Source organism: Mya arenaria, chromosome 9 (assembly GCF_026914265.1).
Source record: "Mya arenaria isolate MELC-2E11 chromosome 9, ASM2691426v1".
NCBI classification, from domain to species: Eukaryota; Metazoa; Mollusca; class Bivalvia; order Myida; family Myidae; genus Mya; species Mya arenaria.
In genome coordinates, this window is record NC_069130.1 from 56955823 (window position 1) to 56973105 (window position 17283).

The window sequence follows — 17283 nt, forward strand, 5'->3', positions numbered from 1 at the left end:
ACCTTAACAATGTAAACCTGCACTAGCATTGTGCTAGCACAATGTAAGTTTAAAAAAATAAATAAGATAAGAAGTGACTCACCTTACAGTCACACCTGCGAGTAATGGGGTTGGGCTGGGGTTGCACACTTCCCCTGGGGTCACAGTAATCCACTAAAACAGGAAATACCCAAACACTGTTGACAGCTATACGCATCTTACCCTAGCAATATTGACCTTATCATTCAGCTTAGCACATAGGTGACAGTACCAGTCAGAGACAGAGAAGAAACTTTTTTATATTAATTATATTCACATCATGAATCTGCAGGCATAACATACTAGACAATTTTGTTAGACAGCCAGCATGGTAGAGGCAAGACAACATGAAAATTACAATTTAGGCTGAAAAATTATGTTAGTGTTCCATTATATTCAATGTTGAATTTCACGCCATACAGTAACATCTCATGTAATAATGTCTATTGATACTAAATGTCTCACCTAAAGTCTTGGTGCAGGAGCTTCCAGGAGTCATTGGGTCGCCCACATACCCTTCAGAACAGCGCTCACATCGACGTCCCTCATACCCGGTGGGGCAATTCCCGCACGTGACCTCACCATCACGCTCCAGGAAACATGAACGGCTAAACCTTGGAAATAAATGTGTAAACAATTAATTCTCCATATTTTACCTGGTTAAACACCTTTTATCTATTGGATACATGTACATAAATTAATTGACATCTATTGCAAAACTAATAATGAATTCATCCATCATATCAAGAATCTTTAAGCCTTGATTTTCATTTTCTTAGACTAATACTTATTTCTTTACTGTGGCACCTAATTGATTAATATAATAGATGGAGGCTATTGTTGCATACCGGACGTGTGTTTCCAGTCATGTGATCGGTGCTGGAAAAACTCATCTTACACCCCCCATGTAAGATGAGTCACGCGCAACAATGCGCCACTTTTATATCTTTTATTGTATGGTTTATGAAAAGTATAGTATGCAATTTTAATAAAGCGGAATCAAAAATAGAAGTATACAATACTTTTAATTAAAATTGAAAATAAATAATCGTAAAAGCGCCATTTTTAAAGGAACTATTAGACGTCGACAGTGTTTTAAAATTACTGCGCTTTATGACGTCAGTACACAATGTCACACGCTCTTTTTGGTGAAATGTTAAAAAGTATGTTTTCTACATCAATTTTCCCACAAATTCATAATTTTAGGTATGCAAGAAAAAATATCAATAATGTTTTTCCGGTCCGGATCGAAAAATCCGACCCTCGGGCACGCTGCGTGACCGGTAATTTGGCAAGCCTCGTTACCGGCTTACGCGCGTGCTCTCGGGTCGGATGTTTCTATCCGTACCGGAAACACATGATAGATACTTATATTATTAAGCACCAAGCTCTTTAAATGATTTTCAACCATTTTTACACTTACTGGTTTGCAGGGTCAGTAAGGGGACAGGGGCAGGCTCGACAATCCCCAGGGGTCCCCTGTCTTGCATCACCATAGTAACCATCCTGACAAATCTGGCAGTTGGCTCCTTCAGTGTTGTGCAGGCAATTCTGTAATGTAGAATTGTACTATTTAAATATTCAGAATGTATTAACTCACTAATATAATGAAGTATACTAATTAAAAAGACAAGGTGTTGAACAAAATTTGGAAGTTATTGTTAAGTCTTCCAGAGTTTACATCCAGAATGTTGTGTGTCCTTATTGTTTCTCAAAGTAGACATCAGGGGCCGTATTCAATAAGCATCTTAGTAACAATTTTCAACTTGCCTTTTTTCTAATTTGAATTTTAAGAAAACGAACAATGTTTGTACACCAAAAATATGAAAATGAGCAAGAATATGGTCTAAACAATATATGCATATAAATAAATCTGATGAAAAGTAGTGGGTATTTAAAAAAAATCAATGTCAAAAATTACGAAATTATGACTGAGTTGAAAATAGTCACTAAGATGCTTATTGAATAGGGCCCCAGTTCTGGGTTCTTCCCAGGAAACAGACTCAAAAGTGATTCAATCAGCTTCTGTCACAATTGAGATAAATTAAATTACTGTAAATCACTGTGTATAGGATGCAGTGGGGAGGGGGGCAATATTAAAAGCAATTTTTTATTTCTAAAACATGCTATGCCTTCAACAGCATAAAGTAGAAACAACAAATTCAGTTTACTCACAATGCACTGTCCTGTGTAAGGATCACAGTCATTAGAATGGCCATTACAGTTGCAGGCGACACATTGTCCCAGATACGGGCCCGTCTGTACGCGGGTAAACCCATCCGCACAGTTCTGAAACATCAAAACATATCATCAAATGATATCAAAACAATGTGTGTACACATTTAAAAGTGTACCACACAAACTATAGAGACTGATGATATATTTCATAACCAATGCAAATTAAGCTTAAAGTCTTCATTCATTTTCATTATGCCAACATTACTAGCAAAGGAGATTAAGCCTTTTTTATTTACCATTTTGCAGGCTTTGATAGTTCATTTCATTTGCATTTCCAATCTCCATAAGCTTCACCTCTAAAGAGCAAAAAAACTACAGAAACTAGGCAAGAGTAAGGTGTATAAGCTTCAAGTACCTGACACGACATGCCGACATATCCAGTTGGACAGCTACATTCCTCTACAAGATAAGCCTGTCCATACTCTGTCTGGTATTCCACAGCTGTGCTCATGAACACGCCACCAATCCTGTAAGGTATGGTAAAATGCTCTTACATGCCTCCTTATTCCCCTGATCTGGGGCAGTATTCATAAAACGTCTTAAGTCATTTCATAACTTACAAGTAAGTCATTTTCCTAAGTTAACTATCTCACTTAAAATATGATATAATAACTTCAATAAACCTGAAATAATAATTACCATTGATCTGATTCAAAATATATAATTTAATGTTAAAAACACTTTCTTTTGATTTGATAATGAAAATTTTTGGAAATTGAGTTAAGAAGGTTAAGAAATCACCTAAGATGTTTTCTGTATACCAGCCCTGATGTCACCTGTGTTGAAACGCATTTATCATTTTTGGAATATAGATCTATTTTAACTCCTCACAGTACCTATCTGTCAATATTGTTGATTGCCTAACAATATGTGTTCATATAAAATTATCTCTTGTATACTTAAATAAGGTATGGAAACCTGAAATTTTGAATTTTGTCCGATGGATACAGTGTCTCACAGGTATAAAATATGGTTCATGGATCCAACGCTCACCTGCTGACCGTCTGCTGTCTGTCATATGATCCACGGATCCAACACTCACCTGCTGACCATCTGCTGTCTGTCATATGATCCACAGATCCAACACTCACCTGCTGACCATCTGCTGTCTGTCATATGATCCATGGATCCAACACTCACCTGCTGACCATCTGCTGTCTGTCATATGGTTCATGGATCCAACACTCACCTGCTGACCATCTGCTGTCTGTCATATGATCCACGGATCCAACACTCACCTGCTGACTGTCTGCTGTCTGTCATATGATCCACAGATCCAACACACACCTGCTGACCATCTGCTGTCTGTCATATGATCCATGGATCCAACACTCACCTGCTGACCGTCTGCTGTCTGTCATATGATCCATGGGTCCAACACTCACCTGCTGACCGTCTGCTGTCTGTCATATGATCCATGGATCCAACACTCACCTGCTGACTGTCTGCTGTCTGTCATATGATCCACAGATCCAACACACACCTGCTGACCATCTGCTGTCTGTCATATGATCCATGGATCCAACACTCACCTGCTGACCGTCTGCTGTCTGTCATATGATCCATGGGTCCAACACTCACCTGCTGACCGTCTGCTGTCTGTCATATGATCCACGTATCCAACACTCACCTGCTGACCGTCTGCTGTCTGTCATATGATCCACGGATCAGAATGTACTCCAGATCCTCAAGAACCATCATGAGGTCTCCACGATCGGCATACAGTGTCTCTACTGGGGTGTCACCTCGAATTGTGGTCGAGTCCGCTCGCTGCCAGGCAGACTGGAAGAAGAAAATTAGAGTCCTAATTTTTTCTCTCAGCAAAATGATTTTCAAGTTGCCAATACCTTTTGTCATGGTTATAAGACAAATAGGCAAGGAAGAAAACATGTTTTATAAATATACAAAAAAGCCGAAGGGGCATAATTATTATTATAATGAGAATTTTTAAAGCCAGAGTTATGGGCCTTGCTGTACATGTGTGTATTGCCTTTGGTTCATTCGAAATTTTGAATGTTTTTGAGCTATGGCCAAGGTTAAAATGTGTGCACCAGGACAATTCTGAGATGGCGATGCTAAGGCTGTCACAGTACCTAAAATTTTCACTTTGAAAAACAGACAAGTTTAAAACTATTGTTGAAAGTAATACTGTTGCAACAGCAAGCAAGTAGTAGAACTTGTCTCACTCAACAGTGCATAATATGGTATTTTCAAACAATGTTCACATGTCTTTCAAGTTCTGACCATGAAAATATGGCAAACTTTTCTACATAAATCACAACAAAACCTAATATTCTGACAAAGAAATCAACTGATACGATTGTTTTTTATGTATGTTCTTACCTCAATAAGTGGTACTGAGATGGATGTCTGTACACCGGGGGATGGGACGACCGATGCTCTGTAATACAAAGTTATTCCATTGCCCTTGATGATCACATCCACAACATCAAGTGTTGACTGTCGTCTGCCAGCGATATCATAGAAGATGGTGTATTTGAGCTCTCCGCCATAACTGCTCAGCTACAAGAAAATGAAAGAGGGGCTACAAAACACTTAAAACATAACTTAAGGCAACACAAGACAACTTCTTTATCAATATCTTCTACATCAAAATCATACACATCTGTTTCCTTGTCAAACGGACAATCATCCACTGAAAAAAATGATCTTAATTGAAAAGAATAATTTATAATGCACTGAAGAATAATGAGTTAAGGGTTTTACTCAATCCATAGCCTTAAACTTGTGATGCAGATTCTAGAAGTAACAGCTTTAGCTTTAGGTTCAGTTATCAACAATTCTATTCTGTAATTATGTAACCTGATTATGCACATAATCAACTTTTAATACCCAATGAATTTGTGATTTAGTATAATTAAAAGTAGTAAATCCCTGCTCCAGGTTATGAATCAAGTCCACCCACACATCATGGACCTCATACCCTCCAGCCCTCTGCCTAGTTTAATGAGTTGTTGAGAGTTGTTGAACAGATGAACATTACTTACACTATCCCCAAGGAATTCCCGCTGCAGCTTCCAGTAGTAAACTCCACTGGGCAGGTTTCGTGTCATGTCCACAACCTCATATTCTCCACTCCTCTGATTTACGTTGACCAATGAGGACTCAATGGGTGTTTGGGTACCGCTTTCTTCCCGTACAAACTCTGGCTTGTTGGCTAAGGCAATCTAGGGTGGATAGATGTATTTTAGTTAGTTTTGTAGTTTATATTTAAAACTATTAAAGTTAATTTCTAGCTTGAATGTTGCACTTCCTGTAAAACATGTGCTTTGTCATAATGTTGCTAAGAATATCTTTATATCTATAAAGCCTTAATTTAAAATGGAAATATTCAGGATTCATGAGACCTAAGGCTTCTTGTCAACAGTTGAACAACAAAACAGAAACAAGAGTGCCATTGAGAAAACACCATTTTTCAGGTGGAAAAGGGGCCTAACTCTATGATTTTTAAAGTAAAAGTTATTGGATCAATATGGTCTATAGCAATATGTGAACCAAGTCCCACTTAAATAGATTTTACAATACAAAGATGACACCAAGTCCATTACAATACTTTGACTAAGAAAAATAAATAGACAAGCTAAAAAAAACAAAAACATAGTTGAGACATTCATTCTACAAATATCAAAGGGTATGAAAATTTAGCCTTATATAACGTACCCTGGAGACTGAGAGGTCACTGCTAAAGCACTGGATGGTGTGTCCAAAACAGAAGCAGCGCATACAATTGTCAGAAGTGTTCGCAGCTGAGTTGAAGAAGGGTGGTCTGCACAGGCCTTTCTGACCTAAGGAAAAACATAGAAAAAGTCAAATGCAGTGCTCTTGTTATTCTATTACATACAAATATTGTACCTAGACTAGTCAATTTAAACTTACCTTTATCCATATGATGGCAAATTACCATACCAAAGATCATTTACTCACCCTGACTGTTGCCAATATTTTCATCTAGACATGATGGATTCTGTCATTGATTCTCTTCAGCTCAAGAACATAGTGCCCATGTGGTCTTACCTTATCTTAAACAGTAGCATCATCTTGTTGACAATTCCCATTTACATCATAAATCTTCTTTTTTTTAAATTTGAGTAATTTTTGCAAAATTTGAAACAGAAAAAAAACATGCACCTTTTAGAACTATATTCTTCATCAAAAGAGTCATTATTGTACACAGTTTCTCTAAAACTCTCAAAGCCACAATATCCACCATAACTGGATTTCAATTGATACAAGACCCTCCACCATTATGTGGTGATGTAACAGCCATTACCTCGATCTGTGATACCAGTACTTGCACTTCTCCTCCTCCTCCTTACTGCCCCTCCATTCCCTGGATCATCAATCCGCCTTTTTCCAGATATGGAACTTTCCTTGCTGGGACTATATCCCTCGTCTTTGCCCACATATTGTTTCCTACTTGCAAAGAACACTTCCAGCACAGTCAGGTCCTCTTTTCCATTTTTGCCTGGAAGAACCAGCTCTCTAGACTTTATCAAGTCACCATGGTTGTTGTAATAAACATTTGAACTTGAACCAGTATCATCATTTTGATAGCCAATATCTTGGTTTCCCCACATTTGCTGGTCAATTTTTCCATACCCAAGTAAGTTCAGAGTAACTGTTTCATTTCCAACTGTGCATTTTATAACAATTCCATGGTCTGATTCAACAGCCTCAATCTTTCCCTGGCAATCATTCCCTATGTCAATGTCCAAACTTTCATTCAAATGCACACTGTATTGCCGTGACTTATCTGTATATTCGCTATTCAGATCATCAATGCTTAAATCCCCTCTTCTGTTATTCAATTCAGCCTCATGTATTAGGATAGCAGGTACTGGTTTCTGTCCTATTTGATAAATTAGATTGGAATTATTTAAAGCACCTCCTTTTGCCCCAACTTGAAACTCCCCAGATGTACCATTGACTTTTAGACCACTCCCAGAACCATTTACCTTTTGAGTAACAACATTAAACAACAAATCCTTTCTTCCCTCAGCTGCTTCCACTTCTTGCACAGCCATATTCAATTCTCCAGCTTGAGTACGCACTACAGCCTTTTCAGCAGTATCAATATCATCTTTATCCTTGTATTGAGTTCCAACTATACCAATCCCCAATGTATCACTACCAGTATCATTTCTGACATAAGTATCCTCAGGCAATATATCTGCCCTCCTCTTGCAATAGATAGTAGTACCATCAGTGTCGACATATTTCTTGAGATTTCCAGACCGGCAAGTCTGTGTGAAGCCTATCTCAACTACTTGTACACTGTTTTCATCTGAACTACTCTTAATGCCCGTAACACTGACTGAACTTTCCTCTTGGTTGTTTATATTCAGTGTCTGCCATTTGTTTTCATTGTCTCTTTCATGTATACCTTCCAGCTGAATGTAGAGCTTATCATGTTTGTTAACATTCGTATCATACTTTTCCAGTCTTGTCAAAGTACGAATATGTATGTCAGTAAATTCAACATCAATGTTTCTTATTTCAACTCCTTGCCATCCACCAATCTTACACTGTACACTCAAATACATGTCTTGAGCAATAACATCATAATCACCATCACAATTATCTTTAAATGCAATTTCCAAAGCTTTTGCAGTTTCGTTCAAATTTATATACTCAGCTTGGCCAACCATAAATAGTCTATGAGTTTGATTGCTTTCTAAGTCCATCTTTTCAGTCGTAATTATTGGAGTTTCTTTACTTTCTGTGCCTGTCAGAAATATTCTATTGATCTCTTTAGCTTCTTGAATTATTTCAATTTTTGGAGGTGGCTCAGTTGTGGTTGAAGTTGCTGTTGTAGGTATTGTTGTTGTTGTTGGTCTTGGAGTGGTTGTGCTTGTTGTGGTTGTTGATGTTGTTGTTGTAGGCATTGTTGTTGTTGTTGTTGTTGGTCTTGGAGTGGTTGTGGTTGTTGATGTTGTTGTTGAAGGCATTGTTGTTTTTGTTGTTGTTGTTGTTGGTCTTGGAGTGGTTGTGCTTGTTGATGTTGTTGTTGGAGCAGCTGTGATAGTGGTGGTTGTTGAAGAAGTGGTTGTAGATGTTGTAGTTGCCTCTTCTCTTCTTTCTTCAATAATATTAGCTTGCACAATTATCTCTCTGGTTATTTCCTTTTCAGCTACAACTTGTCTCTCTTCAGAACCATGTCCCTCAATAACTATTGTAACATTATTATTAGTCACTTCAGAGTTTTCCCTTGGAGAATGGCCAGAAATAACAATAACTTTCTCATTTTCTATAACTGATTCCCGAGAATTTCCTCCAAATATTGTTGTTCCATCTTTAACACATTCAATGACTGTCTTCATATTTCTTTCAAACTTATTCAGTCTACCTTGACATCCTTGTGAAAACCCAATCTCAATCACTGTCCTCTGAGTTTTAGACTTGTCACCAGAATCCCCAAAAGCTATCACTTTTCTATGTCCAGTTACTCTATTAGCCCTTACATCTTTAATGACCTTAACTACGGCCTTATTCTCAAATTTATGAACAGCCTCATCTCCAAGTGACAATAGGATATTTTCCTGAACACCATCAACTTCTAAATTTCTTTCAATGTATGACCTACTTATATAGATATCTGTTGAATTATGCCCAGTGTATTGTATATTAAAGTTCCTATTGTTATCTTGACATCCATAATTTAAATTGTTATCTGCTACTACAATTCTTTTTCTCTCACAGTTATTAGTTCCTGCATGGTTGAAAAGTATATTGTTACTACCCATGAAGTTGACTATTTCGAAACCATCTACTATAAACATCTCATCAGTTTTACTTAGAACCGGTTTAGAAGTAACAATTTCAGGAGTTCCACCATGTACTACAGCTCCATCCTCATCGAAGCGGATATCAGTCGGCGGTGTCTGCCCTTTTAACACAATAGTCTCTTCTTTATTAACAACATCAGGTTTGGGACTATGACCCACAACACGAATTTGTTCCCTTTCAATGATGGCACATTCCACTACTGTCTTGCCATCCACACCAGTTGTGAAGATATGATCTTTACATTGTCTGCTAATTCCAACAAGGGTAACTTGTCTTTCAAATGTTTGCAGCCTTGCACTTTGTCCGAATATTTCAACAACTTCTTCTTTATCAGATCTTATGGGGCTTAATCCTTTAATCACAATACGTTTGGATGTACCTCTATCTATTTGCTCTGGTATTCCACCAATGTAGACTATAACATCATCTCTTTTCTGGTCATCTGATGCAATGTCTGAACCTTCAACAAAGAAAGAAGACTGTAGCACTTCAACATCAGTGTTGCCTTGTCCCACGTAAGTGATATTGATATGCTTGTTGGGGCATCTGCAGTTTAACGTAGAGCCATGAAGGGTCAATTCCATCTTGCTTGTACAAGGTATTCCAGACCCAACTTCAACCAACTGCTCTGCTTCATTATGTGCAACAACATGGCTTGCACCAAATATCTCAAGAATATCTCCAGATATGTCAAGTGAAAGTGGCGACGTCCCGATATCAATCACATGTTCTTTCCTGTCAATAATTTCCGTTCTTGATATAACTTTATCAACCATCCCTGGATTAACAAACCCAAAATGTGGCACATCACCTGTATGAACTATTTCAGATTCACTGTCAGCTTTGGAATGACCTTCAATCACAAATTCTTTCTCCATAGTCTCAATTGCAACTGAATGACCATGGAATACTAGATCAGGGACATTTTCTTGAAGAACTGGTGGTTTACCTGTAACAATTATAGTTTTTTCCAAAACATCTTCCCTTGCTGACTGTCCACTGATGACAACACTATTGGTATTCTCTTGTACTGGAGGCTTTCCAGTAATCACTATTTGTTGTTTAATTATTTCATGCATAGCTGATTGACCTTGAACAACTATTTCTTTTTCCAATAAATGAGGTACTGTAGCAGGCACTGGTGTTACATAGTGCATTGTTGTAGGTTTTTGAGTGGTTGGTTTGGTTATTTCAATAACCTCTGGTTTCCCTTCCACTTCAATAACATCAATTTCAGTGTCAAGTCTTGCACTGGAACCTCCTGTTAACACCAACTTATTGTCAAATTTTGCATTTGATTTTATAGTGCTCCCTTTAACTTCAACAACCTCCTGTTTCCCTTCAACCTTAATGACTTCAAGCTTTGCATCAAATGTTGCACTATCACCACCAGTAAGAACCACTTTATCTTCTGCATTTGGATTTGATTTAACCTCATTTCCCTTAATTTCAATTACCTCTTGTTTCTCTGAAGCACTTGATCCTTTCACAACAGTAACTTTCTTCCTAGTTTTCTGAGGCACCTCTCCCCTTCGTTCAATTGTTATAATTTCATGCCTCAAACTAGGTCTATTACTTGATTCTCCAACAATAGCCAACTTGTCCCTTGTTTTCTTTGGCACCTCACCTGCGATGTAAACAATATCAATAGCATTTTTAATTCTGATTTCATTCTCCCCAACAATATGATCTGTTTTAGTCCTATAGATTATTTCTCCATTGGAATCTACCTCATAATTACACCTTAGAGCTTGTTTTCCATCCACATCAGCTATTGTTAATTCTCCTTGACAATCATAGCTCAGACCTATGTGAATAATCTGCTTCTCAGACTGTGTTTTGTTTCTTTTTCTTCCTCCTATTTCTATAACTCTCCTCGTCATTTTGGACATGGAGGAAGACACATGATGAATTGATTGTGTATTTTTTAGTTCCTGACTTATTTCACTTGGCAATCGGCCAATGTGCATTATTACCATATCCCTTTCAGATTCTGGCATAACATCTCCACGAAAATTCGAAAGAACAATTCTCTTTGCTACTTCCAAATCAACCTCTTGTTTTCCAGTGTACAAAATCTCTACACCACTTTCTTCCAAAGAAGTGAGACACCCAGCCTTCAAGGTTGGTCCAATCATTGAAAAGTCAAGGTCATTGTAACACTGGCTAGACAGGCCTACTATCAGTGACCTTTGACCTTCATTAAGGTCAAAGTACTCTGTTCCATCCACAAGCAGAATAGTTTCAGACTGGAGAATTGGGATGTGAACTGGAACTGTAAATTGATGTAATATTTATGATAAATATTGGTTAAGTTTTTGACTGATACTTGATAATTCGATTTAATAAGGCTAAATTCAATACTTTGGGGATGTTGTAGAATAGAATAATTTACACTAGGGCTTTGTAAATATGAAAATGTAACAGTAACAAAATTTGAAAACAATTGCAGATGCTTGCTGTATTTTGGTTCAAATATTTTATACATATATATAATAATCTTCATTCATTGTGAGTACAGACACTTACCTGTTCAAGATATCATGCACAATATTGTTCTTCATTCCAAACCCGTATGGTACAATTCAAAGAGTAAATATTGAATTATTGTATTCACATCCTTATTTTCATTTCACATGTTCGTTCCACCAATTTGGTTAGGTTTCTTCACAATTTCACATTCTCTCTTTCTTTTTGATATCCCCAGCTACACAACAAAACACATTCAAATATGCATGCAAAATATTTTTCTTCTACCCTGATGATCCACTCATGCATTCAGTTTAACAAAATCATATTGCAAAGTATTCCACAATAACGACCATATTCCACAATTACGTCCATATTCCACAATTACGTCCATATATTCCACAATTGTGTCCATATTTCACAATCACAACCATTAGTATGTTATTAGAATCAACTTCATGACCTTCAACATACAGTTTGTATAGATTTATTTCATGTTAAATAAGAATACTTAGGAGAAAAAAATCAAGATACTGGTGAACAACAAAGCACAATATTTGGCCAGTCCGGTGATGTTCAATGTTACTCCCAAACTTTAACTTATGTTTATTAAATAAAAAAACCCACATAATTCCGTGATTTAATGCCAGTATCTTTGATTTTATTTCCGTCAAAGTATCCCTTTTTTCTAAACATCAACGAGTGATAACGAGTAAATAATATCCACCTCTTTTCAATATAAGATATGGCCCAATACAAATCTCCACAAGATACATGGAGGGAGCACATACCTTCAAAATCTGCCATCATTCCAAGATCAGCTGTGCCTTTTATATAATTAATAGACAAAATACGACTCATAAAGCAATAAAACACAAAATCTTAAATTGAGACAGCATGATGACCAATTATATAAAGCTTCTTTACATAGTTTATACTTATTTATTTTAGCTTTATGGTGACAATAGCTGACAGCTAATAGAATCACGCTTGATTCTGTCTCCTGAGCAGAAACCTGTGCTTGTGTCCATTTTGAAAAGCCATGAAAAGCTAGCTCTGGTGAGGACACATATGGCATTACACCAATCCCGCCTTCCTTTTGTATTTATTTTTCATATTTCAGTGTACAAAAGGGAGTTTGAATGAGTGAATTTATAAGGGGCCAAATCTAACAAAAATCAAAACATCATAACACAATCATTATTACTGTTAACAGAAAAACATTAATATGAACTAGAATTCTGTGAATCAAATGTGTTGCATGTTGCGTGCATCCATTATTTTTCAAGTGAACTAAATCATAAACTTGATCTTTGACCTAAATATCAATCAGGGTCATCTTCTGACCATGACCTATCCGCATACATTGCCACTGCCGCCAGACAAAATAGTCCCTGTGTGTCTGCCATGATTTGCAGGAAATAGAAACCTTAGATCATTTAAATACATTTCTATTAGAAGAGGCTTTATATGTATGTTGTAAGGGCACAATTGTTAATGGATATACAAGCGGAACTCACGTGTGACAATAACTAGGGCGTCTGGGATGGCAAAGATGGATCCGCGATTGTTGATCGCCTCACAAGTGTACGCACCGGCATCCTCATAACGTGCGTCTCTCACAGTCAAAACCCCTCGACCACTTTCACTAACAGTAGTCACTCTATCACCTAGTGAAAATAACAAATGAGAAATTAAGTGTAGGAATTAATGCAAAATTTTATATATTTATTACGATGTGTCAAACCGAAGTAGCTCGTAATGGGTTGAAAAATATTATTATATTATTTTTTTTTTAAAAGTGTTGGTCTCTTGTATGCCGTATAAGTCATACATTTAGTAATTTTTCTCCATTTCAATATCCTAAATTGAGTGTACACATGATTAGGGGGTGGGGTAAAATGTTGTAATGGGGGGGGGGGGGGAAGTAAGTGGGAAAAGAGCCTTACCTGAGGGTATATTTCCCCAGTTCAATCTCCACACAATAAGGGGTGTGGGGACTCCAACAGCCTCACAGATGATGGTGAATGTTCCTCCTAGTTCCACTTCAATCTCAGCAACAGGAGGCAGCGTGATGATAGGTGGAGCTATGTGTGCATAAATGAGTTAGATATATTCAATTTATATTCAAAGATTTATATTATATGAATACTTTTAAGTACACATAATTAACTTAAGTAACCTTCTTAAAGCATACTCAACAAAAATAGTAACTACATGAAACTTACAGCAGCCAATTTCATCTGATCGATCAAGACAGTCGATTTCCTGGTCACACTGGTATGCGAGTGGAATACACTGGTCTCCACTAACACACTGGAACTCGTCAAAGCCACATGGCTCAGTAGGAGATTTTGATCCTACAAACAGAAGTTGTCATGTAATGAAGCACTCAAAGAAAACCCAAATATAGTGGTCCAGTTACTTGTCAAAACTGAATGAATGAGAAAGTTAAGTTATTTAGTCATGAATAACTTGAATCATTGCTCAAATTAATGTGTAGAGAAAATGCTAGAAGTTCAACCTTTTCAAAATATGAATATTGGGTTTAACACAAAATCAAGCAATTTGGCATATGCCATGGCTTTCAGCAAACCTTTCACTTCTAGAATTTCAAGATGAAAATCATCCCACATAATCAATGAAACTACATTAAGACAATGTAATGTCCAATATTGATTTCAAATTTCTGTGACTTACTGCAGTTGGACTCATCAAATCCATCATCACAGTCATTCTCCCCATCACACCTCCAGATCTTCATCACACACTGGCCAGACGGGCACTGGAACTCATTGGGCTCACACAGATTGTTGTCTGAAATAAGTGTGATATCAGACATACTTGCCAGACATTTTCAGTTCTCACTGATGGGCTTGTGATTTATTTAGCAAAACTATGATATCAACCACTGGAAAAACAAGCAACATTTATAATGTTTAAACTTCATGAGGAATACAATACAACAGTCAATTACATCTTTTTGAAATTATAATTTACTAAGCACAGACATTGTTAAACTTACAGCAGTCGGCAGGTTCGTCTGAGCCGTCTGAACAATCCCTCTCGCCATCACAGCGGTACTCTCGTCTGATACACTGGCCATTCTGACAGACTGCCTCGTCTTTACCACATGGACCTCCATCTCCTCCATTGTCTGGATCCGGACCGACTAATGGGTGATAAAAAAGAAAGAAGAATGAGTGCTCTGCTAAACTATATATGTAAATGTTTAAAGCCACATGCATATGCCTTATTATTATCAAGGTTTTCGTTTACATTCCCATCAAATAAATATGGAATAGGTAGAGGACAAAACTATCTCAGATGCCTTCTGAAAAGAATTGAAAAATCTATAGCAAAGATTGAAATTACGTTATTTTCGGTAATTTTATGAACAAGAACCAAACATCAACTAGCATATATGCTCATTTGAACAGTTTTGGGCAAATTAGAGCATTTTCTGTTACATTTTTAAGAGAAAGTTTAGACAATGTTATATCATTGAAATAAGCATTTGGTGACATTTTAATCCAAAATTAATTTTACTGACGTCTGACCAGATAAAATGGGAACAAGTCCCTTTAATAACAATCATAATCCCCTATTATAAACTTCTCCCCACTTACTTTGCACCACATCAAGCTGTGCTGAGTCTGAATACTCCTGGTCTGAATCTCTCACACGGCAAACATACACTCCAGAATCCATCACCTTAGCAACTGGAATCATCAGCTTGTTGTATTCAGCAGCCGACTGCATAGGGAGGTCCTTGCCCTTATGGGTTAGGGAAAAACTGATTACGTTTTATATCAATAATGCAACATCACGGTATGCATGTTTATCTATCATTTTAATAAAGAATGATTTTACATAAATTCTAATCACACAATATAATCTTTTTTTTTAAATAACTACATTTTTTTTAACTCAGCATATCCTGATTTACCACAGCTTATATTACAAAATCTAGGCATTGTGAGTTATGTCCCTTTGAAGTTAAGTAAACAAACTCATTTTCCCCCATTTATTTATCTGAAGAGGCTAATTCGGTCTGAAATTGACTTTAAAAAAATTGTCAGAAGCCTTAGTACTACAGATAAGACGCAGGCATTTTTTCTAGGGATTTCCTATACACAGACATTTATGGTACTGTACTGATACAGATCTTGAATTACCCATAATGCTTTGCACTCTTAACTCTTGAACTTACAATATATCATTTGAGATTTGCCCAAAAATGAAAACCTCCATTTTATACCTGAATTTTACGTGAAACATCACCGATTGTTATCAGATATTATCTCATTTTCATGCCATTTTATACACTATTTCATATGAGTACATTGCTTTAGAGTGTTTAAAATGTGCATTTCTGTCCTTAAGGCTCCATTTATAATATGTCATATAATATTCATATACATTAAATATTTAAACTCAAGTCTATATTAGTAAACATTCAATATCTTTACCCCAACTGAAATCTTTTAAAATAAGTCCCAAATGTGTAGATCACAACTCTTTATAATTCAAAAATGCTGTTCATCAAAGTCTATGAGTGAATTGCTTGAAATATCATCAAACCATGTTATTACATACTTTTACAATACACAATAGAGTTTCTTATTATGAAATGAAGTGACGTGTAGATTTTAATAAAGACACACATACCCCTTGCCTGTACCACTGTATCCTTGCACCGGGCAGTCCGCTGACGGCGCATGTGAAAACAGCCTCCGCACCTGCCCGAATACGCAACTGACGGGGACTTATCACTACTGACACTTCTGGGCGAGGGGCTGAAATAAACATATAAATGTGATTCTTTTAGGGTTGGTCCTAGATGTAGTATGGAGAAAATAGTGTAGTCAGTACTGGTTTAAACCTAGGTAGCTTGTTTCCAATAAATCAGTGCTTTACACAGAGTACATTATATAACCCAGAGGTGTATTTGCAAACAGCCAGGGTATCGCACATCGACCCCCTTATGTCTAACTGATCAATCCTCTACTGGGAATTGCATTCACTTTTATCTAATGTCACTGATGGCAATTGAACACACTTTTAGTCGTGATTAAGTCACAGCAGGGTCAAGCCATAATGCAGCCAATTGGCACAGACAGACTTTCATTTACTCTTACAATTTTCGTCTTACATGTAGTTGCATACTTCTTGTATTGAAATATGAAAAACTGACTAAATTTCTCCAACTCCCAAATATAATAAACAAATATGGACATTCTATGAAAGGTAAATAGAACCATTCCTATCTCACTTAAATTCATCTGTGTGACTACAACATCATATTTGCATGATGTTTAACATACACGAATTAAAATAACCAAACTTACGGCAGTTCATCTCATCGGAGCCATCTGAACACTCCTTCACTCCGTTACACCTCCCTACGGCACTGATACAGGTCCGGTCAGACTCGCACTGGAACTCACGGTCAGAGCACACCGCTGAAGTGGAATACATCAGTAATGTACATGAAAGTCCAACACAACTGCCTACACAGTGATCTCCCTTGGTGAGCAGAGAAGATCTCTGACACCACGTTTGAAAAATAGCTAAAATGAAGCTATTCAATTTTTCATTGTTTAAGTTATGTATTTTATTTTATCTAATTGCTATATGAACTTGTTAAAATCATTAAAAATAAATCAATGTTTCATATCACTTGATCAGTGATGTTAATTATCATTGTGTGACATGTGTGGCCACAGAGATTAAGGTAAAGCAAAGGGA

General features: G+C 36.8%; 1 protein-coding gene across 4 annotated transcripts in view; it reads right to left on the reverse strand.

Annotated features, from left to right (window-relative positions):
• LOC128203075 (basement membrane-specific heparan sulfate proteoglycan core protein-like) overlaps positions 1 to 17283 on the reverse strand; it is a 140528-nt gene that overhangs the window by 45685 nt on the left and 77560 nt on the right. For all 4 annotated transcript variants that reach the window (XM_052904339.1, XM_052904341.1, XM_052904338.1 and 1 more), the window contains 17 exons: positions 16884 to 16997; positions 16204 to 16331; positions 15162 to 15309; positions 14558 to 14704; positions 14233 to 14349; positions 13761 to 13892; positions 13482 to 13619; positions 13053 to 13202; positions 5938 to 6062; positions 5265 to 5444; positions 4600 to 4779; positions 3887 to 4038; positions 2612 to 2723; positions 2194 to 2307; positions 1442 to 1569; positions 484 to 632; positions 83 to 153 (listed from right to left, as the gene is read on the reverse strand). In XM_052904339.1, coding sequence (XP_052760299.1) covers positions 83 to 153; positions 484 to 632; positions 1442 to 1569; positions 2194 to 2307; positions 2612 to 2723; positions 3887 to 4038; positions 4600 to 4779; positions 5265 to 5444; positions 5938 to 6062; positions 13053 to 13202; positions 13482 to 13619; positions 13761 to 13892; positions 14233 to 14349; positions 14558 to 14704; positions 15162 to 15309; positions 16204 to 16331; positions 16884 to 16997 — 2285 coding nt within the window. The remainder of the gene's footprint in view (positions 1 to 82; positions 154 to 483; positions 633 to 1441; positions 1570 to 2193; positions 2308 to 2611; positions 2724 to 3886; positions 4039 to 4599; positions 4780 to 5264; positions 5445 to 5937; positions 6063 to 13052; positions 13203 to 13481; positions 13620 to 13760; positions 13893 to 14232; positions 14350 to 14557; positions 14705 to 15161; positions 15310 to 16203; positions 16332 to 16883; positions 16998 to 17283) is intronic.